Source organism: Platalea leucorodia (assembly GCF_965183815.1).
Source record: "Platalea leucorodia genome assembly, chromosome: 1".
Lineage (NCBI taxonomy): Eukaryota > Metazoa > Chordata > Aves > Pelecaniformes > Threskiornithidae > Platalea > Platalea leucorodia.
In genome coordinates, this window is record NC_138823.1 from 97,189,477 (window position 1) to 97,215,087 (window position 25,611).

At 43.8% G+C, this 25,611-nt stretch overlaps 1 protein-coding gene across 1 annotated transcript in view; it reads right to left on the reverse strand.

Annotated features, from left to right (window-relative positions):
- The window catches only part of ADTRP (androgen dependent TFPI regulating protein), a gene marked incomplete at both ends in the record, with an annotated part of 33,450 nt that extends 10,575 nt beyond the window's left edge, over positions 1-22,875 (reverse strand). Inside the window, 4 exons of the mRNA XM_082322064.1 lie at positions 814-929; positions 12,423-12,524; positions 13,987-14,121; positions 22,723-22,875. Of these exons, the coding sequence (XP_082178190.1) occupies positions 814-929; positions 12,423-12,524; positions 13,987-14,121; positions 22,723-22,875 (506 nt within the window). The remainder of the gene's footprint in view (positions 1-813; positions 930-12,422; positions 12,525-13,986; positions 14,122-22,722) is intronic.
- Positions 22,876-25,611: the final 2,736 nt, after the last annotated feature.

Genomic DNA, 25,611 nt, shown 5'->3' on the forward strand with positions numbered 1-25,611 from the left:
CAGAGTGGTTTAAAGTGTTGGCAGCTGCCCATAGTTAGAGAGAGCGGGCAGTGCCTCCAGACCCCAGCACTGCAGCCGGGATGCAATGAGCAGGAGCGGATGCAAACCCAGCTCCAGGGGTGCATGACACACACAGGGGAGGTGGGTGGATGGCCGTGGGCTGGGGGGCTGGTTAGATAGAGTTTATTCTCTCAGGATCACCCTCCAACAGGTTGGAGATCAACTGTGGCACATTGCTGGAAATGTAGGCGGTGTCCACCGGTGGAGTGGGAGGTGGCAGTGGGGCACATGCCTCCTTGTTACCCGTCAGTTTGCACCTGGCTCTGAGTATCATTTTCTATCTCAAGTTTCTAAACCCAGCCATGTGTCCCTGCCAAATACCAAATTGAGTTTTGCTCCTCTTCTGTTCCCGTGACCCCCAGACCTTTGAGATTTGGCGTTTTTGCAGTGAGCAAGACAGCAAGTGGAGGTAAATTTGATGGTACTGGTAGAAATAAAAACTCCAGCCCAGCTGAAATAACTCAAAGTACCCCAGAGTTTATGACAATTTAGTTGTTTTTCTATAAGAGGCCTTAGAAGAGCAGGAGATACTATATATAGTCTCAGGACCTGTACAGTGTTTGAGGAAACCTGCTCTGCCTATGTCTGGAAATAGTTTTCATGGGTCTCAGCTGAAGTTTAAATGACTTCTCCACAGAACAGGCTCCTGTCTCCTGTGTGCCTGGGAGGGAACTTAGATTTAAGTACAGCATTTGGCCTTGTTTTACAAAGTAGAACACTTGAAGAAAATATTTTAAAGTACGTAATTCTTACCAACTGATATACAGAAAAGCGACAAATCCTAATAGGATCAATCCCTTCTTCTTTGCTGGGTAACGGTGTGGTGTGGCAAGGATTTCCAGGACAGCAAATGGCAATATAGCTGTGTGCTGAGGAGAAAAGAGAGTCCATCACTGACCGGTCGCAGTGCCTCACCTTTGGTCGTTGCTGATCACGAAGCTCAAGAGCCTGCCTGTGAGCAAAGGATTATTTAACGATACTGAACGTAATTGCATACAAATGTGCATACTTCATTTTTTTTCATAGTGAAGAAGTACCCCTGCAGTAATAAGCATGGAAATTTTCTTGTTAGTATGCTGTAAAAAGTACTGTAATGAGGTCTGCCTGTAGAATGCTCTGCGTTACTTTATAATAGGTGAGCTTTCTTTTTACATTTTATAATGCAATAAATGTTTTGGTAATTCCCATTAGAGTACAAAAGATATTGAAGTCTATTATTATGTGCGCTTGAGCATGTCAAAAGTCTCCTCCTTGAACTCGTTAAGCAATTGCTGAATTGCCTTCATGTTCTCTTCAAATTGTATTTTATAAACTGACATTTATTATTTACTCCAGTCCAATTGCAGTGTGTTGTTCTTCTCTTTGTAAACTGAAAAACGTGGTGGTAGACATACAGAGGACTTAAGTTAGCTATGATTCAAGATGATGAAGGAACTTCAAACAAGCTTGACTGAGAGTTAGTAAAGAGTTAGCTTGCTGGAGAAGCTTTTTTTTTTTTTCTTCTCTCTTTTTTTGTCAGTTTGAATTGTATTAAGCAGCTTCAGTTTCAAGGACTTTATGATGATAACTGCCTGAGCACAGGCGATTTTCAGCACAGGGCAGGCAGCTTGGTGGCACTGACTGTTTCGTGGTGGGGAGCTGCCTTCAAGAGCCATGCTCCTCGCGGTGGGGAGGTTGGGAGCACAGCAGAAGTCCTTCTGGGCTTGGATGTTAAAAGGACAATGCAGGGCTCTTGCGATGCTAACACCTCAACTTGTTGGCTGATTTGTGGCAACTTCAGAAAATAATTTGTTGGGGTGAAATTTCCCCACTAAAAGCTTTGTAATATTCCCTGTGCAAGCAAACGATAGTTTTAAGTTACCGTACCTAAGACAGAAGGCATAAACGATGCTGGGGAACAAGACAGCAAAAAGAGTCAATGAAGTGCAATGGGAGAAAACTATAGCAACAACTGTAGCTGACTAGTTGGTTAAATTCCTATTAATGAAGCAAATAATTTCATGGGTAGATGAGGGGAGTAAGAGGGAGGGCAGCAGAGAAAGAGAGAGAGACTTTTAAACAGAAAAAACCACCAAACTAATGATTTTTTTGTTTTGTTTTGCCCTAAAGACTAACCTGCTGGGTGCACGGTATAAAGTTTCCTCTTGTCCCAAGGAAGTGGTTCTAGTACCTTCAGTGTACGTATTTGTCAGAAGCTGTGCTGAGTATCTGATATGGTAGTATGGTGTCAAAGTTTTATTGCTGTATATTTATAGTATAAGCTGCCACAAATACACATGAAATTCTTTAAATGCACATTGAGCTACATACAGCATGCATGAAAACATTCTTTACCTATTTGTTTGAGAGGCAGACATCCATATTTGCCTGCCACTGCCAAGTGGCAGCTCCCTGGAAGCAGCATGCCCTCCCTCAGGCCCCCCCCAGTGCACCCCGAGGAGCTGCCATTCATACCTGGCTATCCTACTACCAAAATAACCCTCAGTTATCATTTTTCAGAGAAAAGAGATAGAAAAGATTTATTTGATGTTCCAGTTCCTCTCACTCATTGGCACTGAGATTTTTCTCTGTTCTCTTTCACAAAGATATTCTTCAGGTCTACAACCCGCTTGGTTAATAGCAGAGGTCTTCTTGTATCAGTATAAGTGATTCCTGGATTCATTTAATCAGAAAAATTTCTTCGGTGCACACAGTTTTCATATATAATCCCTGTAACTGTCTTTTAGTCAGAAATCTATGTGTTAAGTTGCTTTTAGAATGATTCAAAAAAAGTTTATTTTTCATAGGTGGTCAATAGTTTGTCTTTGAATAAAACCAAAATGCCCATGCAAGACAGCAATGATGGAAAACTTGCACTTGGTCCTCACTTTTAGGCTTTAGCCTTTCACAGTGGATTTTTCCATTTTGCGACGTGGATATAAGTCCTGGTTTTCATCTGACATCCAGTGGGCTACAAAATTCCTTTGGGATACATGAAACGTCCTTGCTAGTCTTTCAATTAATTTAAACACTTTTAACAACTATAAGCTGGTTGTTCCAGCTGTATTATTGCTGTCCTAAGAGGGATTTAGTAGGAGTGACCTGGTGAAATAATCCTTTGTTGAAGTGAACAGTTTTTAGGTGGGGGTTATTTTATATACTTATTTCCTTAGTTTGGGACTTTTTGTTCTCAGAGTGAATAAGTGAATAAGTGTTAAATAAGTACAAGTCAGCAGTAAGATGCTGCTTTAATAGAAAAAGCGTGTGGCGTTCTAGGATGGTATTAACAGGAATATTGTGTGTAAGAAAGACCTGGGAAGTAACTTTGCCGATCTCCACTTGAATTGATGAGGCTGGCACTCTGTCTCTGATTTAGGGCACCCTGATTTGACAGGTGCAGATAATTTGGAGTATGTCCAGAAAAGGACAGCACAAACAGCAAGAAAGTACGAACAGGAAAGCAGTCCAAAGACAGGCGTAGAAATCGGGACTGAATGCATTGTTGCATCTAGAGAGAAAAGGAAAATGAGAGAGATTTCAAAAGCTTGAGAGGTTGATACAGTGATGACTGCGATGGGCGAGTTCTCCATGTCTATCGTGGGTAGGACCAAGTGCAATGGGCTCAGTTTTCCTCAAGAGACACATAGCTTTATACTGGGAAACATGTAGCAAGGGCAAGCAGGGAAATGACCACCTAGGGGAGCTGGACAAGCCCTTTAGAGGAGAAGCTAGATAAGAAGTTGAGTGTGATTTTTGCCAAGCACCCTCCGGGCATCTCTGACCCAGCCTCAGTTTTCCTCTGAACAAGCTACCAAGGGCCGCACAGACTCCAGAGCCAGTGCAAGTACGTGCGTCCAGAAGCAGACAATGAAAGCATGGAGAAATGGGGGCTCTCCTCTTCTGATGGGGCAAGCTATCATGACTGAGACCGCCAACATCTCCACTGACTTAGTCGATTTCTTTTCTTTCTCGGTTCATACATCTTTGCGCTGCCTTACAGTACGTGAATGCTGCAGAGAAGGGGGAAGAGGAGAGAAAAGCAGAGCTTTGCACCTCATTTACAATTTCTCATTCGCCTCACGGGAGTAAGCGGCACCGCACTGGATGATGGCCGGAGGCACCCTGCGGCAGCACGCTAACAACGTGCGGACAGCACGATACGGTCACGAGGAGCAACGAGCTGGGGGTGGCGAGGGGGAGCCCACTGCTCTAACACACGCATTGGCGCTGCAGATGAGTAGCAAACTCATAGTGGTTGCGAAAGACAGTTGGGAGCTCTTCTTTTTATTCTGTGTTGATTTAGAAAGTGCTGATTTGCTTAACTAGTCATTTTTTGGCGGGCTCCTCCACTTATGGAGGAGTTAGTTAGAAAAAATACTCAAGGGCCTGTAAATCAAAAGAAGTTTGAAAGTTACTGGCAAAGCTGGAAAATTTGGCTGCTTTTGGAAATAGCCAAGAGTTTAGTGGAAGAGGTAGGTTCAAATTTCTGCTCTGCCTGATTCGCAGGGGCTTGAAGCTGAGCTTCCCACTGTCTGGAAGAGTGCTTCCACCTCCAAGAGCAGTGAAAGCGTTCAGGAGTGGGGCTGCCTTTTGTTTTGTGAACAGTTTGTTAAAGGTCTTGGATCTATCCTGATTTGGAAAAAGAAAAAAAAAAACCCAAAACAAAAAAAAAAAAAATTTGTTGTGGCATAGGAAAGTCACTTTCTTCCCAAGTCCAATTATGACACTGGCACATGACTTATTAAAGTGTGTGCTGTGTCTTCTGTACAAATAATTGTACCTTTTAAAAATATTTTGCCATATATTAATCCAATTTTATTTATTAATAGACTATTAGCTTATTCCTAGTTAGAGAGAATCACTGTACATATTAACTAGACATGCTTTTTGTAGGGCCATTTAAACTTGCCATGCAAATATCTTCTTGAGACAGGTTTCTGCAACAGTTCTCAGCTAATGCATGCACCTCCAGGATGAAAATTTTTTGGTTTAGTATTTTTCCTTTGTGGATATAAAGCTTCTTCCCCCCCTTCCCCCTGCCTTCCTTCTCATGTATACATGTACCCCAGGCCCAATACACACGTGGGAAAATCTTCCTTTGCACTTCTGCTATCCCAGAGTCTACTGGTGACTTCACGCATTTTTGCCGAGCCCAGTTTGTCCATTAATGGTAAAATCACGGTGGAATTTCTACCGAATAACCGAGCAGGTTTTCAAGAGCAGATGTGTATTTATACAGCAGACACCAGAGGGACGCATGGTTGGCTACGGGGTGCAAAGCCTGCCCTTTGCCTACGACATGCAGTTGGCTTTCCAAATGATTTCCCTCTCACAGCCGATAGACGTTGACTTTGGCAGCATCGTTAGTGATAGACCATATATCATGGTTAATCATATCTGCTGAAAGGCTTTAAAGGCTTCTCGTATCCTTCTCAATAAAAAACGTATTTTCTCATTCGAGTTATTTTTACCATAGGTCTCTAGTGCATGGTCATTAAACATACTTTCAACCCTATTTAGCTGTGCTTTGTATCCTTAAGCTGACATCTGTCTGAAGAGTGCAGTATTTGTATGGGGCCAAATTAAAATACACAGTTTTGCCTCTTGCTTTAAAGAAAACTTAATAATTAAGCTCAGATTGACACAGATCAAAACATTGGCAAAAATTGCTGGAAACAGTGACTCATTTTTTATTTCAATTAACAGTTTCTCAGTTTCACATATAAACAGTGAAGCTGTCAAAAATAATTATCACAGAGGGAGAAAAAAACTATTTCACTCCAAGGTAAGGAAAATGGGCTAAAACAATAGCTGCGTGTGCTTATCAGGCTATCAATGAACTGAACTGAATCAGAGAGTTTTTACTTCGCTTGGCAGAAACCCCGCTAGTGTTTATTTTAATGTTCTCTGAAATATTAATATATTTACTTGTCTAATAACCTCTGTTTGTTGAGGAAAGCTTTCAGCTTACAAATTTTGCAAGGACAGAAGTATTTCAAATGCCTTTTTTTTAAATTTATTTGTACAGTGGAAAGATAAAAGTTATGGGACTTTCAAAATTATCAGAGACCTTTTGTTAACGAATCACACTTATAATCTGAATTCTGATTCCAGACATTTGATTTAAAGATTCTCTGTGGCTCTTTTTGGCACTTATTATGATTTTTAACTTGCGTTTGGTTTCTTTGCTTTTTTCCTGGCAAACTCAGGTGAACCTGAACTAGTTATAAAATTGCAAAATTCTTTTTGTTGCTCATAAACTCTGGCATATGAATACAGGGAGAAGAAAGTTTCTTAAACGTATGCTGAACTTTATCTGATATATTGCCATGTTAACTCATTTCTTGCAGAGAAGAATGAAATTATAACATTCTCCTGCTTCTTTATTTTTTGTTTCCTACCCTGTGTTGTATGTTTCCCAGGATACATTTCAGGTTCATGAGTTTAAACTGAGATAAATAGTTCTCTCTGGATGCTATTTCTGCTGTTTGGTAAGACCGTACGGAATTTTTACTTCCCATATTTTGAGTAATTTGTGTATTTATTCAGTGTTATATCCTCATTTTGCTGTTGAGAATATAAGTAAAAGCAAGTTTTCTCGGGCTGAGAAGACAGGGTTGGGTAGAGTTTGTGTTCAGCTGCAGGCTCCAGCCTAGGCTGAGTTTTAAACCCATGAATAATCTCCCCAGAGCTGCTGAGATCACTCATATGCCTAACACGTGCGTCGCAGTTTGACTCGGTTTGACCCTGTTTGACTCCAGAGTGAAGGAAATGATGCCTCGGCTGACCATAGCTGTTTGTTTCTAATTCGTCTGCATTTACATACCCTCCGTGTCTGCTTTCCATTAACATGTGAGACTTTAGCGGGGGATTTTTCACAAACAGTTACCACTGGCCAAACTAAACTCCATTGGGCATAGTTGGACACCATCAAGTGCTTTTGAAAAACTGCCCGTGTTTCTCCTTTCAGACAAATTCCCTGCAGAGCTTGTGTGCTGACAACCACGCGTGGCCGATACTCATGCTTGTATCTTCTCTGTCCGTACGTTACCGCAAAGAAAAAGTAAAAACCCTCTTCGGTGCTGTTTTATGAGGCTCATGAAGCCAGTGTTCATCGGTGGACCCTTGAGGTGTTTACTCAGTTATTCGGCTCTTTGTTGGGAAATGTCCTCTTGTCTATGGAAATTTCCTTGGGTTGGATGCTTTCATAAACAATTACAGCCTGCGTTATCTGAGCATAATAAAACTAAATGGCTTCCTGTCACCACAACCTCTATTTAGTTTTCTACTCCTCATAATTTTCTGAACCTCTGTATGCTCTCTCCTTTCTTGGCTTCCTTTTGGAACAAATTCCCTCTTCTGATTTATTTTGCTATGGTACTGTCTTCATTCAAATGCCTCCTTTAAAATTTTCTTTTTTATTTGTCTTTCTTATACATTTAAAATTTTTCTTTCTTATACATTTTTCTTCCCCTCTTAACCTCTCTTTATTTTTCAGGGTGGGAGGGGCTTAAGCATTATTGTTCACTTTATTTCTTTAACTAATACATCGCCATATTTAGTTAAAGAAATAATTCTCTCTTAGAGTTACTACCTGTCTTTTATATTCTCAGCCATCGGTGCATTTTCAGGGAACCACAGATTTATTTTATGGATAGAGCGGGAGGCACAAGGAGTCCTGTTACTGAGCAGGTGTGGTGACAAATCAGTCAGGAAGCTATTGCTCAATTGAATTCCAGCAGCACTCCCCTCTGAACTGTCGGCTACTATCTGTTTCTACCCTTCCCAGGTCCATTCATGCTCATCTGAAAAGCAACATTATTTTTTTTCTGCTTTTCCTGAGACGTGTAGGTAGTTTGGGAGTGTTATTGTGAAAAATAGATGAAACATCAGACCAATTGCATGAGCAAAGGTATAAGAGCTTCAGAGATAACATTTCTGCATGCATGCATGCATTTTTGGAAATAAGGCCCTGGCTGAATATCCTGTTGCTTACTAGCAAATGTTTTGTCTCCGTGTCAATGCCAGAATTTTAATTGCATTTCTGCCTGACATTAGATATGTAGTCTAAAAAACTGATGTTGCACTGCAGCTGGAAGCTGACATGAGACCGAAGTGACACATCCTTCGCTGTGGAATATTTGTCTCCAGCTGTTCCTTCGCGGGGTGGGTTACAGAGGCGGCACCTGTGCACGCCGGGGTAGCAGCGGCCAGGGAGGATTCCCTGACATAACATTTGTCTGTGAAACACATACTTTCTCCCTGAGGAAATGAGCTTATGTCAACAAAAATGGAAACTTCAAAAATATATATATGCAGTTCTGGGAAAAGCTAAGCATCTTTGCTCTTAAATGTGTGGGGTGATTAATTTCATGTGCCATATCCCTCTCACACACGTTCTTCTTCTTTGCCAAAAGCTGAATGTAATTGGAAGCCTATGAATGTCCATAGTTGCCAGACAGCTTAAAATTGAGATACTGTGAAATGCAAACAAATGGAAATGTTTCTCTCTTGTGTAAATATGCATGAATTATTAAGCATTAAATACCAGTTGCAAGGAGAATCATTTAAGATGGTCAAAGATGATCCTGAGCTGGTTCTTGTGTACACACCTGGAGCAGGAGTCCAGTTAGAGTGGCCTGGACAAGCAGGTTCTGCTCCACACACTGATTTTGCACCCCCTTGGTAGGTTGGTGTTGCAGCATCTTCCTAAAATATCTGTAGAAAGATATAATCCTTCACGTAGATGCCCTTGCATAGGAGTAAGAGCAATTTGTATTCATATAACTGATTTTCTTTTCTAGACAGAAGTAAATCATACTGATCCAAAATAACATTTCTGTTGATGTAGTTGTGTCCACACTAGGGAAGGTAATGGTTTAGCTAGGTGGACAGAACACAAGCAGCTTGCAGATACCAAGAAGCTGCAAGAAGAGAGGGGACACGGCGAGTCTTGCTGGTATTCTTACTGTCAGGGCATCGGTGGCTTGCTTCAGCGAAGGAAATTACTTGTGTGCACCCAGGCTGTTCTTTCACTCCCTTGCATTTTCCTTTTACTTTCAGATACTGCTTAACTACATCGGGGCAAAATGCAAAGGAGCTTGAGAGGCTCAGGCCAAGTGGGGGTCTGTTGTCATCTTTGCTGAAAGTCTGCCAGGTAAGCCATTTTTCTTCTGTGCCTCCATTTACCATCCCTCCTTTTTTATTCTTAGTTATTTAGCTTGCAAGGTCTTCAGAACATGCACAGTTCATGACTATGTGTCAGTAAAGTACCCAGGACGCTAAAATGCTGATTTTTGTCAAGGTGAGAGGATAATATGGCTACAGATCAAATTAGGAAAACAGACGGCTAAACTAAACTTAGCTGCAGCCTGAAAATAAAGAAAATTGTGCTTTTTACAAGAAAATTTGCATTTTACAAGAACTGTGCCTTACAGACTGAAAATATAAGCCTCCTTTACAAAAAGGCAATTGTACCATTACCATTTTTGTGAACACATCTGGTCAATGTTGATGTGTATCTTTTCTTTTGTTATAGATTAAAACGTTTTTGAGTCATCTCTTCTGACCCGCCATTGCCCCTCTTTGTTTAGCCTTCAATTCTGTAAGCCCCTTCAAAATTAGCATTCCCCTATACTGCCATTAAGTTGAATAATACATGCATATGAGTTAATCCAAGCTGTCTCCAGCAGTTAGTCGCCTTCTGGAGAGTATCCAGATGTTGCTTGAAAAGGGATGACTGCGAAAGAAATAAACAATTTCACTTGACAAATTGGCCAGCATATCTTTTGTCTCAGCCATCTTGCGCTTCAAAAATCTTGTTCAAATAAAATAATTGTGCTTGACACGTAAGTAGGGTGTTTTTATTTCATCCATGAAGCTCAAGGATTTGTATAAAGATGGTAAAACATAATTAGCCCAGGCAAACAGAAGTGGAAACTGAGGTGCAGCCCTTGGGTTAAACTCAGTAGAAAGGCAAAGAGAGAAACCCAGGTAGTCTGGAGTATTTGGCCTCCTCCAAATATTAGCAAGATTCCTTTCTGCATTAGCCGTCCTTTCTCCAAAACAGAAAATGTTTGTACTCAGAGTGCAAAAACATGCCTAAAATGTAACGCGCTCTGTACAACTCCGGGCTACCAGGTGGGCAACGACACTTTCCCACTGTAAGAGCAGTAAATGTGAGAAAAATAAATGACTAGTTCATTTTTGCAAGGAAGGTGCTGCAGCATCACCGCGAACTCAAGGAGCCTGGTATTCCTGAAGTGGTTTTGCATGATTATTTTTTGGGTTTGCTCTTCAGTTACATAACAACATATGCTTTCCCTATTTACAACGTTAAAATAGACCGAGATGAAAAAAAAGTACTCCCACTGCAAATGATATGGCACTGACGTCTACTACTGATACACCGATGTCTTTTTCCACCAAAGCCAGCTAGATGCTGCCTCAATCTGCCATGAAATGTCTGTAATCTCAGAGCCATAAAGTATAGCAACGTGCAAGGAAACGAACCCAAAGCGTCTGCTTGGCAATCAGCACTTGGAGATTGTCCCTTAAAGTGTCGGTAGTTCCCTGGATCTTTCTAGTGTTCCCAGCGGATATTTTAGGTTGGAAGAAAGAAATGCCTCAGCTAAGCCCGGAGGCACCTGTTGGAAGGCGTCCCAAAACGTGGGGATTGTCAACAGTGGGAATCAGTCTACGCTGGTGGCAGGTGTTTTACACTCAATAGTGACTGGAAGGAAAATTTCCCACCTAGGAACTGTCAAGCACAAGATGTCTGCAGTGTATTAAGAGCTATAGAAATAAAATACTAGGGTGTGATAGAGGTTTTCTTTATGTGAAGTTTCTCTCTCGTCAAAATAATTTTGCGGAAGGATTGTTTTCCTTTTTTAAGACCTGTTTTTGGCATTTCTGAAATGGAAAAGCTTTTTGTTGTTGTCAGAATGACTCTGTTATGAAATGTAGATGTAGGTAGGGTAAGAAAGAAGTTATAACAAGTATGTTTGAGGGATTCCTGCAAAGAGTTCTTGCACATGAAATAAAAATGTACGTTCTAGCACCTCTCAACCTTCCCATGTCATAAACGAATGCGGAAATGGAAAGGGCAAATTCTCAGCTGTGGGCCGGGATTAAAACAAGCAGCAAAGCCCATCTCCTCTCAGCTCTACCCTGTGCCCTCCCCTTCCCCAGCACCTCCACTACCATGAACATTTTAAACTTCGACCAGTCGCCCATACCACATCCCAGACCTGAAACCAGCATGATGCTGAGGACACAAGGAATCTTTCTGTTTGGTGGACGATGGTTTTGAGAGAGAACAGGTCCCGTTTGCGTCTGTGCGGAGGTTCGGACAGCCGCGTAGAGGCCCTGGTGGAGATGAATTGGTGGGCAGAGAGCAGGTGACAAGGTTAAAAGTGCACGATAGCTGCAGTTTATCACTCAGATATCAGTAATGCGGACATGCCTGTGTGTGTTTGGATTCCAGGCACATGTATCTGAATACGCCTGTCTAAATCAAGTGGCTGTTCAAAACCTTTAGCAAGCGCCCTCAGCCAGAAACCCTGAAGCCTCCCGCATTTACCTTCAACACGCATCGGGAACTGCTGCAGTGGGTTGCAAAGCGTTGTGCTTAAGAAATGAAGTCTGGGGAGAAATGAGTCTTCTGTGCAATTATTTCATACTTTTTGGCTTCTCTGATTCAGTCTAGCACTGAACCTCTCCCTTCTCTCCCCCTTCCCATTAGCCCCATGAGGCCTCCCTGACCTTACAATCCACCCACGGTTTCCATGTTACTGTCAGCCTCCTTACACTTGACTGATGAGAAATATGTGATTATTCAACACATCATAAAAACAGCCAGAGCAAACGAAGGAGAAATCTGGAAAGTATTTATAGAAAATCTGTAAACAATCATTGCAATTCAGCTATTCAAAGCTGTGCACACATTAGCTTATTAGCTGTAGAGCTGTCAGATGTTCTTTGGTTCTTTCACCTTTTTTAAAAATTAAGAACTGCTTTGTTATGCTCCCAGCCATTTTGTATTTCATAGACTTCTGTTTGCAGAAACAATTTATTTTTTGAGCTACAATAACAGAGAAGAGATTTTTTTTTTCCCTTATGACTATGCATCATTTCATTGACTTCAGAGGTCTGGCCAATTCACTGATATTCCTTGTGTGCTAAAAGGCTCCTTGAGGTGACTTCAGGCACATGCATCTGTTTGTTTGGTGTGCATAGCTCAACATCAGATTCAGGTAAGTAGGAAGGAGGAGGTGAGAAAGAAGAAGCCGTGAAACTCTTCTGGAAAGCGACACAATGCAACGGTGTGACACGCGTTGCAAAGCCTCTCTTTGCTGCAAGAGGCAGGGGTGTTTCTTACTCACCATTGCGTGATTTAACCAGAGTGGGATGATTCCATCAAGGCTTTTGGGGTAAACCAGCTCTCGATTGTAGGTATGCAGTGTCCAAAAGGCTATAGACACAAACTGGAACCAAAATACAAAATGAAAGAAATTTCAAAATGAAAGACAAACATAATTGATAGAATTTGCCTAGTGCTTTCATTTCTGAGAAGGCAAAACATCTCCTACATGAAAAATGGTGATATTGCCAGATAAACTCACTTATCTCACATGTTACAACATACAGAAAGGAATTTACTCTGAGGTGCAGTGTTCTGTGTTGACACTGTGAGAAAAACCTCCTTTATAAACTGCCAACACTGACATTTTCTGTGGAATACTAGATTAGCCTTAAAATTCTTTTTTTCTGCTCCCCCCCCCCAGACAGGATCTTTTGATGGTCCAGAAGTTCTCCTTGAGGGATTGGCTGTCAAGCCACAGCATTTGTTCTGATCGGTAATAAAGTAAAAACAGATCTTGGTAAGACAATTCACATAAAACTTACCCTTATCTTCACAATTCATAAGCCTAATTCCTAAACTGCAGGTGCAAGCTGCACTGCAGGTGCCCATTTTTTTCCCCAGCAGAGGAGGATTTACAGCAAGAGAACTTAACCGGAGGAAATGAACCCTGGTATCGGATATTGATACCTGGAAGCTGATTTGCACTTTTTTGGCCTGGCTTTGTATTTGAGCACACTTTGTGCTTGGGGTTGGAAATGAGGGGTGTGAGATGCTGGAAGAATGAGGCTACCCTGTGCCGCTGTCCTGCGGGCACGGTGAGGATGCCTGGGGGGATATGACAGCAGCATCATGAATACTGCTGTGCAGGGAAGATAAATTAGCCAGTCTCTCTGTCTCCATCCCTGGCAGGACTTTTTTAGTGAGCCAGCTGGCTGAGCTGCTTGGGGACCAGATTTAAGCAGTGCTGCTCAGCCCTTTGAGATTCAGAGGTGGCTGCAGGCTTCACTCACACAAAGCGGTACCTACCCGTATAAGTAACCCATCAGTTCCCATTCAACCCACAGCACCAGATAAATGGCATTTCAATAAACAGCACTGTCTGTGAGGGAGTAGGTGATCTGTGGTGAATCCGACGTAGGCTATGACTATAATTCTTATCCTGTGAATCTGTTTCTCTCCAGTGCTTATTGAAAGCCACACCAGAGTCAGAGAAGGAGATGTGAGATTTTGCTGCCTCTTAGGTACCCTCTCATGTCCTTCTGGCCTGTACTGCCCTTTAGAGAAATGCCCTAAGTAAGTCAATAAATCTACAGCTATTTGGACTGTGACATTAATGGAGAGGTTACACCTCATTCACCCTTTAGGGTCAATCTCTGTTCGCTTGGGGACAGCAACCCTAAAGTTTGTGCTTTGCATTCAACCATGAGAGGCTCAGCACTGTTTCTTCTTCTAAATGGTCCAAATCCATTTTCAAATGGTAAAAGAAAGCCTACAGTTCTTATCTATTTTATACATGTGCATGTTATGCTATACACCCCTAATCATTTATGCAAACATTATTTTTACATACAGAGGTTACTTACTGTGGACAGTGGGAAAGCCAGGACACTGAAAAGAAGGTCTCTGCTGGAAATTACACACTTAGCACATCGCAGTTTCTTAATTAGTCTCAACACATCAGCCAGGAAGGACACCCCATAGAAGACAGCCTGCAAAACCTAAAGTAATTACACCTAATGAGGGAAAATAATCCAGCTTTCATTAGCACGTTCCTCAATGAACTCTGTTCTTGCTCTTCAGGGAGCTGTTTTGTTCGTGAGCTGCAAGCCTGCATGAGGGAAATAGCTGTTGGCTAAATCTTTTTTACTAACTGAAACTGATTAAATAAAGTTGTTCAGGAAATAACTTTAACAGTATCTCAGTATATTTATCAGTATATTTAATAGACTAAACAGAGATGTGTGATGCGATTCAGACGGGGGAGGTGGAAGGACATGTTGAAAGCCAGCTGCTTCACACTTCCTATGTTAATTGTTACGTTCAATGTATCTGAGCAGGAGCAGGAGAGAACAAAATATGCCAGGAAATGTTTCCTGTAAAGCAATTGCAAGATAGCTTCTCCCGCCATTTAGCCAACACAGGGCCTGCTTTCCGCAGACTCACGGTGCAGTTGATCTCAGTGCCAAGTAGCTCAAAATGCTCTAACACGAGAATTAGGTGCAGAAGTTATCAAAACCAGAACCTCTTTTGCTGAACTCAGAGGGATTCAGGAAAGGATTTCAAGTGCATGGAAGCAGCGATCCAGGCTTCACTAACTAAAGCTGCGTAAGTTAAAACTGTTTATAACTAATGAATTTTGGAGTTGGGGGGTGTGTGTGTGTTTTGGTTTGGTTTTTTTCTTTGTTTAAATCATTTACAAGTAATGAGGGTGGGGTTGTTTGGGGAGGGTGCTAGGAGGATTTGGTAAAGAATTAGGGAAGTGCACAGTGACAAAACAGTATTCCGCAAATTCTGTATGAAATTGTCACGATACTGTGGTTTAAGCCAATATTGCTTTTCTTGTTACTACATTTTCTCTCCTAATGCTACACAGCAGATCAAGCTGAACCAGATTTGTCAGGCGCACAAAGGCAAAGCCTTGCAGAAAAATACTTCTCCCGCTACTTTGCATTCAGCACTGAGTCCAGTTTAGTTCTGTAAACTCACGGGGCGGCCTCTTCTTTTTAAGGCTAGGTTGTCCCAGAGTGACGCAATACGGGAAATGCAGCCTACTGCAAACGCTGGACCAGCTAGCGATGCTTAAATGGAAAGAGGCTGTGTTGCAGCTTTCGGGATGAGATCTCTTTTGCCATGATCTTATTCTTAATCAGATATTTATTTAGAGCGAAGTGTCTGAAGTTGTGGCTAGTTACTTCATCAGTTTCTGAAGGAGCTGAGAAGGGCGGTGCTTGGGAGGGGACAGAATTAGTGCAATGCTTTTCCATCAGAAATTCCTTTATTATCAAAATATCTGAGGGAAGGAGGGGACTATGATTTCACCATGCCTGTTGTCAAACATGGGTTTCTGCAAGCTTTAGTTTGCAGAGAATGAGTCTTCCTGGGGAGCAAAATGACCATAGTTTGCATGACCAAAGCATCCTTCCCGTTATCCACAACCATCCCCATCCATTTTGTGGCCTTCCAGCTAAGGGAAAAGATACATCCTTCCTTCCCTATCCTTTCCACAGTCCAGATGGTCACCCCAGTAGACTGCAGCCAGGTGCCACTGGTGGAGTGTCCCCCCTCCCTGTGCAGACCCACAGCAGTGGAGGTAGGGAGGTGCTGACGCAGGCTGCGTGACTGGCCCGGGGTCACCCAGGACGAGGTATTGGAGGTCATGCACCACCCGGCTCAGCTGCAAAGCTCCGTGTTTCCTTTCAAGAGCATGGGGTGAACAGCCACATTTTTACATAAAAAAACCCAAGCAGCTTCATCAGAACCCACATATGGTTTTGTTCAATTCTGAGGCACCCAAACCAGCTCTTCTAAATGTGGTTTTCTCTCTCTCTCTCCCCATTATCACAATTAGCCTCTCTAACTGCAGGCACAATTTCAGCCAGTAGGGATTCAGCCCTCCAAGTCATGGGTCTAGTTCAGAAAAGTCCGTACTGGGGCGCAGCGTACTTAGACCCAAGCACATGTTCAACCCAAACGGCTGCTCCAGTCCTTGGCCTCACCAGGACACCAAACCCAAGTCCTTGAAGAGCTAAGAAAAGCCTGGTAATAAAGAGAAGCTCTTGTTACACCCCGTAGAGTCAGCAGTAACTTTCTGTAAAAAGCATGAAAAATTTACATGAGGGTGGTGACAGTCTGGTGACACATGGTGACTAATTGCCAATAAAGCAATTAGGGAGAGGCCTGGTTCCCAGAGGATGGGGCTATTATTATCTTGTTCATGGTCAGCCTTACATTAATCATAGGACAGGGATAGGCTCCTCCTCCCCCCCCCACTTCAAAATTCACTAAACCAAACATTTCTGAAAAGAAACAGTCCCACAAAGGCCACATTCTCAGCCTGGTAAATATTCTGTCCTGTGCAGGGGAGGACAATGTTATCTACTGTATGGAAAATGCTTATCTGAATCTGTAACCTGACCCTTTTCTCTGGCTGAACATGGAGAAGAACAACTCCTGAAGAAGTCTGCACTCAGTCTCAGGAGCTTGCTTTTGTGCTTGCTCATAGCTCTACCCTTGTCTGTCACTGTGGGTTCAAAAGGGTTTCAGTCAGTTTCTGATCACCCTGTATTTCCAGGAGTAATGGTAGAATATATAAGTAATTTTCAAGCCAGAAAACTGAACCTCGCTAGAACCATCCCTCGTAACGCTCAGTCTGGCAGGGTGCACTGCCAGTAGACTCGAGTCAGAGCTCCAAACTTGTGCTCTTCCAGGCTTATTCCTGTAAGAAAGGTGCATCCTAATCTCACAGCCCTTCACTAATGGGAAAATGTTGACATCAGAAAAAAAAAAGGGACATGAAAACATCAAATTATTCCAGATGTCCCGTGAATTTCCCAAACAGCAGTGCTGGCTCTCACAAATCCATTGTAGCTGCTCATGGAATATAAATCTGCTGGCTGTAAATAAAGAGAATCCCCTAAAGTATTCCCACACGAACAGAAGGAAGACTGGAAGCATTCAGAAAGCTAATGATTAACCCAAAGATGAGAATATGGATATGATTATCCCTGTTGGAGAGATGCTGCTTCCCTCTCGAGACCCCGCAGAGCTCCATGGCGCTAGGTGCTGTAGAAATGCTTAATTTGGCCAGATCGATTTTCCAAACTGAGAGTCACAGTGACAAAGACAAACCTTAATTTTTATCTGCTGCAGTGATCAAAGGGGTGTTTCTGTTTAACTGACCTGACATGATTTACTTTCGCGTATAAGATCTAGCCATATGTGTAGATTGAAATCTCCAACTAGTGCAAATAAATCGGGCTCCAAGCTCTGCCCTTAAGGGGGGATAAATCCAATATTCTGAGTAGGCTATTAGACATAACAGTCAACATTTAGTGTAGACACACATCCATTCAAATGATAGTGACTTGGAAAATATGTATACTAAATACTGGGTCTATTTTGAAATAAATAAAAAACAGGTTTCAGGAGAATTGGAAAGTATTTCAATTATGAGGGACAAAAGCATAAGGAGTAAAATGGGATAGGAATGCAATTAATAGTTTTTAAAGGTGCAGTGTGCTCATTATGCAATGATTTACTAATAGATTTACAGCAGTGAGCAGATTTTTATGAGCTCGGATATTTCAGGCAATGAATGATTCAGCTTGTACTGTTTTGTGCCACAGAGAAATGAATACAAAACTGTTTTTATCTGTCATTTCTGCTCGGTCAATAATCGGTCAATGAACTCCTTTCATACAAAATCCACTTATCTTTTTTTTTTCCCCTACAAAAATATTTCCTTTCTGAATCTTGATTGCTACGATCATTAACTAGATAAATGAATCTGAAGTAACGTCAGAGCCGTAGCTCTCCTGGGAGAGCCACATGATTAGCGAGGAATTGAATGAGGTGCTAAAAGAGGGTCATATCTAGAAGAAATTCTTCCAGCATCCCTCTAGCAGAGCTAGGAGTCAAGCTGCATTTCCATCCCTGGAAAATGTCACGTTTCCCAGTATTTCCATTTCGGATCAGAGCGAGCCGGCCACAGCAGCTTTCCACAGAAGGAAATTTTAAAATGCAATTCCAAAGAGCTAAGAGGAATTTTGGGGGGAAAATTTCCAAGCGATTCAGCCAGCTGGTGCCAGAAACCAGGCAATCACAGCCTGGCAGGAGACCAGCAGAAGAGCTGGACAAGAGCTCTGCATGCCTGGCTCTGGGGAAGCCTCCAAGGCACTGCCCAGCCCTGCCCAGTGCGGCAGCTCCACGGAACCAGCACAGCCCAGTGGGAAGCTTTTTGCCTGCTCTTCTTCCCCAGGACCGTACCTCCCGGCATCCCGAGGTATTTCCTGGACTACTCCCAAAGGTGCAGAAATGTAGCACCTCGGGTGTGCACCTGATGGACGTCTGTGGTTGACAGCCACCTCTCATTCCTTGATGTCCCTCAGCAGCAACAGGGAGTGGTTTAATGCCAAACCATGGGACAACTCTTCTAGGTCCTGTGGAGCCCCACAGGGAGCTCCACGGCCCCCTGGGCCATATTGTCTTCTCACCTTTTTTCTCTCTTATACAGCAGCTCAGGAAACTTTTGCCACCTGGAGATACCAACAAACGCTGTCCAGATCAATGGGAGAACAGGGGATGAGGGCATTTCTCTCCCTGTGCCCCCTTCCATTTCTGGCAATCCTTTCTTGCAAAAAAACATATCTCTCCAGAAGGACTACCGGCCATGAAGGAGTAATTTTGCACACGCTGCCCCATTGCCACATTTTCTGTGTGAGAGACAGGCAACATCTTCAGCCCAAACCATCTCCCTGTTGGCTGACAGCTCCATTTTAGCATCAGGATCAGTTCAATAAGTGGTTAAAAGATGGGAGACAAAGGACTGGAGAAGTGGAGCAAGGGCCCCCGCTCACAGAGATTTAATGAGACCTGAGCTGTTCAGCAGATCCATAAATGAGCTGGGGAAGGGAGCAAACACTGAGATGGTAAAGCTTTGTAAATCTTTTTTTTTTTTTTTTCTCTATCAAAGTGAAGCCTGACTGCAAAATTGCCAAAGAATCTCAGGTTACTGAGTGCCTGAGCAACCAAATAGCAGGCAAAAATCAGTGTTGGTAAATGCAATGATGTAATGCATTTCAGAAAAAAAGCAACTTCAATTATATATTTTTCAACAGTGGGTTCTAAACTAACTATCACCATCCAGGGAAGAAATGCTGGACTCGCTGTGGATAGCTCTCTCAAATTGCCAGCTCCTTGCTCACCAGCAATCAAAAAAGACAAATAGAGAGTTAAGAATTGTTAAGAAGAAATAAACAACAGACAAAAAACCACCTTTAGGTCACTGTATAAATCCATGCTGTGCTCATAGCTTGACCGCTGCATCCTGCCCTACCTACCCCTTCCTGAAACTAGAAACACTACTGCAAAGGGCGACAAGGATGCTTTAATGAAAGAAGCAGCCCTTTGTGAAGAGAGATGAAAACTGTCTCCCCCAGCGTTCTCCTGGAGAAGCTGGCTGCACCCAGCTTGGATAAGTGCACTCTGCAATGGGTTAAAAACTGGCTGGACAGCCGAGCCCAGAGAGTGGTGGTGAATGCAGTCAAATCCAGTTGGCGGCCAGTCACGAGTGGTGCTCCCCAGGGCTCAGTGTTGGGGCAAGTTCTGTTTAATATCTTCACTGATGATCTGGATGAGGGGATTGAGTGCACCCCCAGTAAGTTTGCAGATGACACCAAGCTGGGTGGAAGTGTCGATCTGCTGGAGGGTAGGAAGGCCCTGCAGAGGGACCTGGACAGGCTGGATCGATGGGCCGGGGCCAACTGTATGAGGTTCAACAAGGCTCAGTGCCGGGTCCTGCACTTGGGTCACAACAACCCCATGCAATGCTACAGGCTGGGGGAGGAGTGGCTGGAGAGCTGCCCAGCAGAAAAGGACCTGGGGGTGTTTGTCGACAGCCGCCTGAACATGAGCCAGCAGTGTGCTCAGGTGGCCAAGAGGGCCAATGGCATCCTGGCTTGTATCAGGCATAGTGTGGCCAGCAGGACCAGGGAGGTGACAGTGCCCCTGTACTGGGCACTGGTGAGGCCGCACCGCGAGTACTGTGTTCAGTTTTGGGCCCCTCACTACAAGAAGGACATCGAGGTGCTGGAGCGTGTCCAGAGGAGGGCAACGAAGCTGGTGAAGGGTCTGGAGCACAAGTCTTATGGGGAGCGGCTGAGGGAGCTGGGGTTGTTTAGCCTGGAGAAGAGGAGGCTGAGGGGAGACCTTATTGCTCTCTACAACGACCTGAAAGGAGGTTGTAGTGAGGTGGGGGTCGGTCTCTTCTCCCAAGTAACAAGCGATAGGACGAGAGGAAATGGCCTCAATCTGCGCCAGGGGAGGTTTAGGTTGGATATTAGGAAAAACTTCTTCACCGAAAGGGTGGTCAGGCACTGGCACAGGCTGCCCAGGGAAGTGGTTGAGTCTCCATCCCTGGAGGTATTTGAAAGACGGGTAGAAATGGTGCTTGAGCACATGGTTTAGTGGTGGACTTGGCAGTGCTAGGTTAATGGTTGGACTTGATGATCTTTTCCAACCTTAACGATTCTATGATTCTATGAAAAAGGCTCGGACTTCCAGCTTGCAGAAAAGAATAATTGAGGGGAAAATTTGGTAGAGGTCTCTACTGAGTGGCAAAGAAAAAGTGAACAGGGACAGCCGATTACATTATAACACAGAAGCAGAATCCAATTCAGTTGTCAGGAAGCAGGTTTACACCAACAAAATGAACTGCTCTTTCACACATGGCACACTTGCCTTGTGGCACTCATTGTCACAGGCTAGGAAAGGTAGCAGAAGTAAAAACAGGTATGTTTTTCCTTTAGATAGATGAAGGGAAGGCTTTGTCTGGATAGTAGCTACCTTGGCCTGGATTTATTTTCTGGCTGCGTAATTCAGTATGCCAGTGTGAGGGTAATGCGATGGAAAGTTCATTTTACACTTACACACGCTCTTGTCTTGTGCAGCCTTTCCCTGATCATCCACTGCTGATCACTAAGGGAAGCTGGACGATAATTTCAATGAGTGTTTCTGCATCCCAAAATACTGGGAGGTGGGTTACTTGCTTTCTCCCCTTGATCTCATGCTTTAGAGCTGTGTCATATACTGGGTGATAGATCTCATTATAATGGTGCCAGGGAATGGGAGTGGAGATGCTGTTTTGCCTGAGAGTGTGGCTGATACTTTAATGGGGCCAGCTTTCCTCAAAAAACAAAGGAGAGGAGCTGGGCACACAGTCCCTTGCCTGGGACTTGACTGGTGGTGTTTTAATCTACTGACATATGTCCCAGCAGGATGAACTGAATATCCTTAAGGTTGTTGAATCCTGACTGTTTGACCACTGGCATTTCAGAAAAAATAATTTTTAAAACATCACAAAAAGCCTAGATGGACTGATACAAAGACAACATAGTAACAAACCATACATATGCCATCCTGACTGCCCTCATCCTTCCACAGCCAGCTTGGCCACTGAAAAGGGCGCTGTGGCTCCCTGAAGCCTGGGCTCTTGTAGCCACCTCACGTGCCGTTCACCGCCTCTTGGTTGCAAATATTTCACAGAGTCACAGGATGGTTGAGGTTGGAAGGGACCCAAATTTCCCAAACCCCTGGGGGTCTCCAAAGGCCCCCCCTTGGAGCTGGGGAGCCTTTAGGCTTCCATTAAACTCCACCATGGGGTGTCTCCTTCTGAAGAGCAAACGTAGAGACAAACATACCCCAGGCCAGACCTCCCACTGATATTTAACTCTGATGGTCACACAGAATGGATGAAAAGCTAACAGAGGTCCTTGTGGTCATCCTTCAGATTTGCAAGTGTCCCTGAAATTTGTCCCTTGTAGGAAACCTCTCCACAGGCCCGGTCTTTCCACCCCACTGCCACGAGTGACTGATAAAGCACTTGGACTGTGAACAAGCCTTCTTCCCCAGGGTATCTCACATGCTTTCATTTTGATTTCTATCTTGTGAAACATTAGCATATTAGGAGAACCAGAACACATTACGGTCGACGTTTTTCTGTGCGCTTTTAGGAAATGCAGCAGGCAGTTGATAACACTGTTAAAACACATCTGATAATGTCATGAGCACCTCTCTCGGCAGGCTGGAATTTCTTTCCCTCATGCTCTCAACTGGTTGTCAAACTAAGCATGTAATCTGAATGCCTAAATTAGCACCATGCTATGCTTTGTTTTACCTTTTCTGTAATTTACAGGACATAAAAGCCTATTAAAAAGTTGAAGTAAAACTCCAAGCAGCATTATAATGTATATTGAATTAAGGGTTAGATAAGATGCATCAAACTTGCACGTGTCCTGGCTGGACATACCCTACCTTTCTGTCCCTCTCCTCACTGATAGCTTGTCTCTTTTACAAGGAGGCAGCTAGCTGCAAAGTACTTTCTGAAAGCCAAGCAGCTCACCAGCCAATATTCTTTTTGCATAAAACCTGTGAATACATTTCACAGCACAAGCATGGATCCCTACTTAGTTTCCTTTGGGGTATAAACCGTTAAAGGAAGCAGTTTAACAGCAGCAAATACACCAGCTGCATATGTCTTGAGGCACAGATGGCAGACAAACAAATAGACATATTGGTATCACTGTACAACATGATTTGCTTACCAGATTGAGGACTGTCAAATATTTCCACTGCCCACCGTAAAGGAACACTTCAGATGGCCGCTCTTCTGTTCTTATGTGCAAGATTGAATAGGCGACAAAAAAATACCAGACAAAAGCAAGGCAATGGTACGTTGCGAGAGTGGAGATTTCCATGCTTTAGCTAAGAGTAAGTGATAATCGGTCCAAAAGCAGCTTTTCTCTTAAGGCCCTCGGTCGCTGTGCATGGGAAATGGCAGGGCAGGAGAGTTTACTTCGGAGCAGACTCAGGACACGTTGCCACTTCGCTCTCGTCGAAAGGAATATTCACAAGGCTGTGAACTTTGCTTCTATTTGTGTCTCTTTTCACTGTACAGATAGGCTGGAGGGGGCGAGAAGAATAGGCTTATTCCCCGGATTTAAATGCCTTGCTCAAGATTAGCACAGATTAGTTGTGGAGTTACATAAGTTTTTGGGTTTTGGTTTTTTTTTTGTAAAAGTGGGGGGAGCGTTGCTGCTGATTTTGTGTAACAGGCTGTCGTGCTTTGGGTAGCAAGTGAAAACAAGTGGCATTTTCCTCACTCATAGCTATGGGTGCAGCCATGTCTCCAGCTCAGCTTGGGAAGCACTCTGTGACTGTTTTTCCCTTGTGCCAAAGGAAGAAGTGGGAAACAAAATGGTCTGTGAAAGAAAAACCGAGTTGATTTGTTGATAGGCTACAGAGGTGGCAAGGAAGCTGAGAGGATTCGTAGGCAAAGGTCCTTGGGGTTGAAAATCACTGCGAGCGTTGACTTTTTTTTATGGGAAAAGGCTCTGCCGCCTTTACACTGCTCCACACAGCTGGGATCTGTCACAACCATGCATGGCAGGTCGGCCAAACCCCGACTCACTTTGAAGCTCTGGCAGGGATGGAGACACAGGGCAAAGGTCTTGGGTGACAAACTCTAAGCTCTGAGCAGGGCGTCTCGCCTACCGGCTTCCTTGCTTGCTGCCATTCACCTTCCGACAGCCCCTCTTCCCTGGCACGACTTTATCACGCCGTCGGGGCTGGGGTACGGAAGAGAAGAACTGATACTCATCCTAAAATGAAGTGATCAAAAAAGTTCCCATGGAAATGCTCATTTTTCCCTCCCCTCCTGCCTCACCAAGGAGCCCTAATTAGCACTGGAAAATACACATGGCATTTCCTAGTGGAGCCAGAGGCTCTGTAATTGCAGTGCTGTCAGCAGTAATTGCCACTTGAGTGTTTTGTGGGGGCCTTGGCCGGGAGCGTGTACCGTGCCCCAGCCCACGCCCGCACCTTCCCCACGCAGGATGGGGAGATGGGGTGCTCTTCTCGCCCCTGCGGAGGCTGTCCCCACGGGCAGGGCTGGGCTTTGGCCAAGCAGACTCCATTAAGCGATCTCTTTTTTTTTTTTTTTTTTCTCTTCTAACTGGCCTACAGGCAGCATTGAGCAATCTGCTGTGTTTTGGTTTGTTTTGTTTTTTCTCTTGCATTTTTTTCCCCCCTGATACCAGACGTAAGGCTCCATGTGGGATGATTTCCTATGAACTCAGACAGCAATGTGCATACATGTTGGGAAACAGCCCTTGCACTAAGGCACTTCATTATCCTGTGTTTCATTGACTTCTCCCCTAATTCAGATTACCCGCATCCAGATTCCCCAGGCATTCCAGCCATCGCAATTCCAATGAAATATTTCTGCCTCACTTAGGAAAAATAAAGATGTAGATCCTTTTGTGGTTGGAGGAGAAAACCCCTTCCCAGAAAAAAAAAAAAAAAAAAAAAGGGAATATGGTTTTTGGACTCTGACAATGTCACCGGTCTTTTCCTAGGATAGCTAGCAGAAAAGGGTTTTCAATAGCCTTTGCAGACTTTCTGGGGAGGGGCAGTGCTGTCATGAGCTGCTTCCTCTGCTCCTCCTTGTTGAGACTCATCCCTGCGACAAGAGGCAGGAACAGAACAAGACCACGGCATGGAAGGGCCCTTTTTATTAGTGATTTGCATATCAAAGGCACCAGGCAGTCAGCACTTAACAAGTTATCTTCACACCAGTCTTTCTGAGGTTTTGCTATAGTGCAACTTTAAAAATGGGACGGCATGTGCTTCTGCTCAGTAGGTGCCCGAATGCATGTAAATGAATGTAAATGTATGCAAAATGGCAAGGTATGTTTTTTCTATTCTGGAGGATCTTGGCCAGTATGGCTGGGAAGGTGTCAAGTACGGTGACAGTTTTCTGATGTGGACACCTGTCCCACAGACTGAGACCATCTGCTTTATTTTCCCATATACAAGAAGCAAGATACATATCCTTCAGCCTAGATGAGACATGAAGTTCGGATGTAGAAACATCGCAAAGAAAGGATGAGCACCAGATGATAGGATCTCAAGTCTAACGCTCCACACTTCATGGACTCTTTCTTATTTCACTCCCAGTGTGATGCGGCAAGCAAATGTACTGGAAAAGTGGTATCTTACGCCTTCTCTCCATGGGTATGAACATCTACTGAAGGGTCAATGGGATGGGAAATTCAGCCCAAAACTTTTTTCAGGGAGTGGAGGGGAGGAAGAAAAAAGGAGGACAGAGGGGCACAGGCAAATGTACTGCTGCAGATCTTGTGGGATGGTTTAGGGAAATAACATTTTCCATCTGCTTGGTACCACACCCCAGCTCAAATCTGCTGCTCCCCTGCAGCTGAGCCACATTCATGCACTCTGCCAATGCTCCCCGTCTGCTTCGGGGGCGCATCTGATTTCAGCTGCGACAGCTGACATTGTGCTGAAGCAAACTGGGGGCTCCCGCTTGGTCCATTAGCTGAAGAACAGTAACAAGTAACTGGAGCTGTAAATCACCTTCTATACACAAAATGTCCCCTGCTCATGCCCTCTTCTAGGGGAGTGAGTTAGGCCAT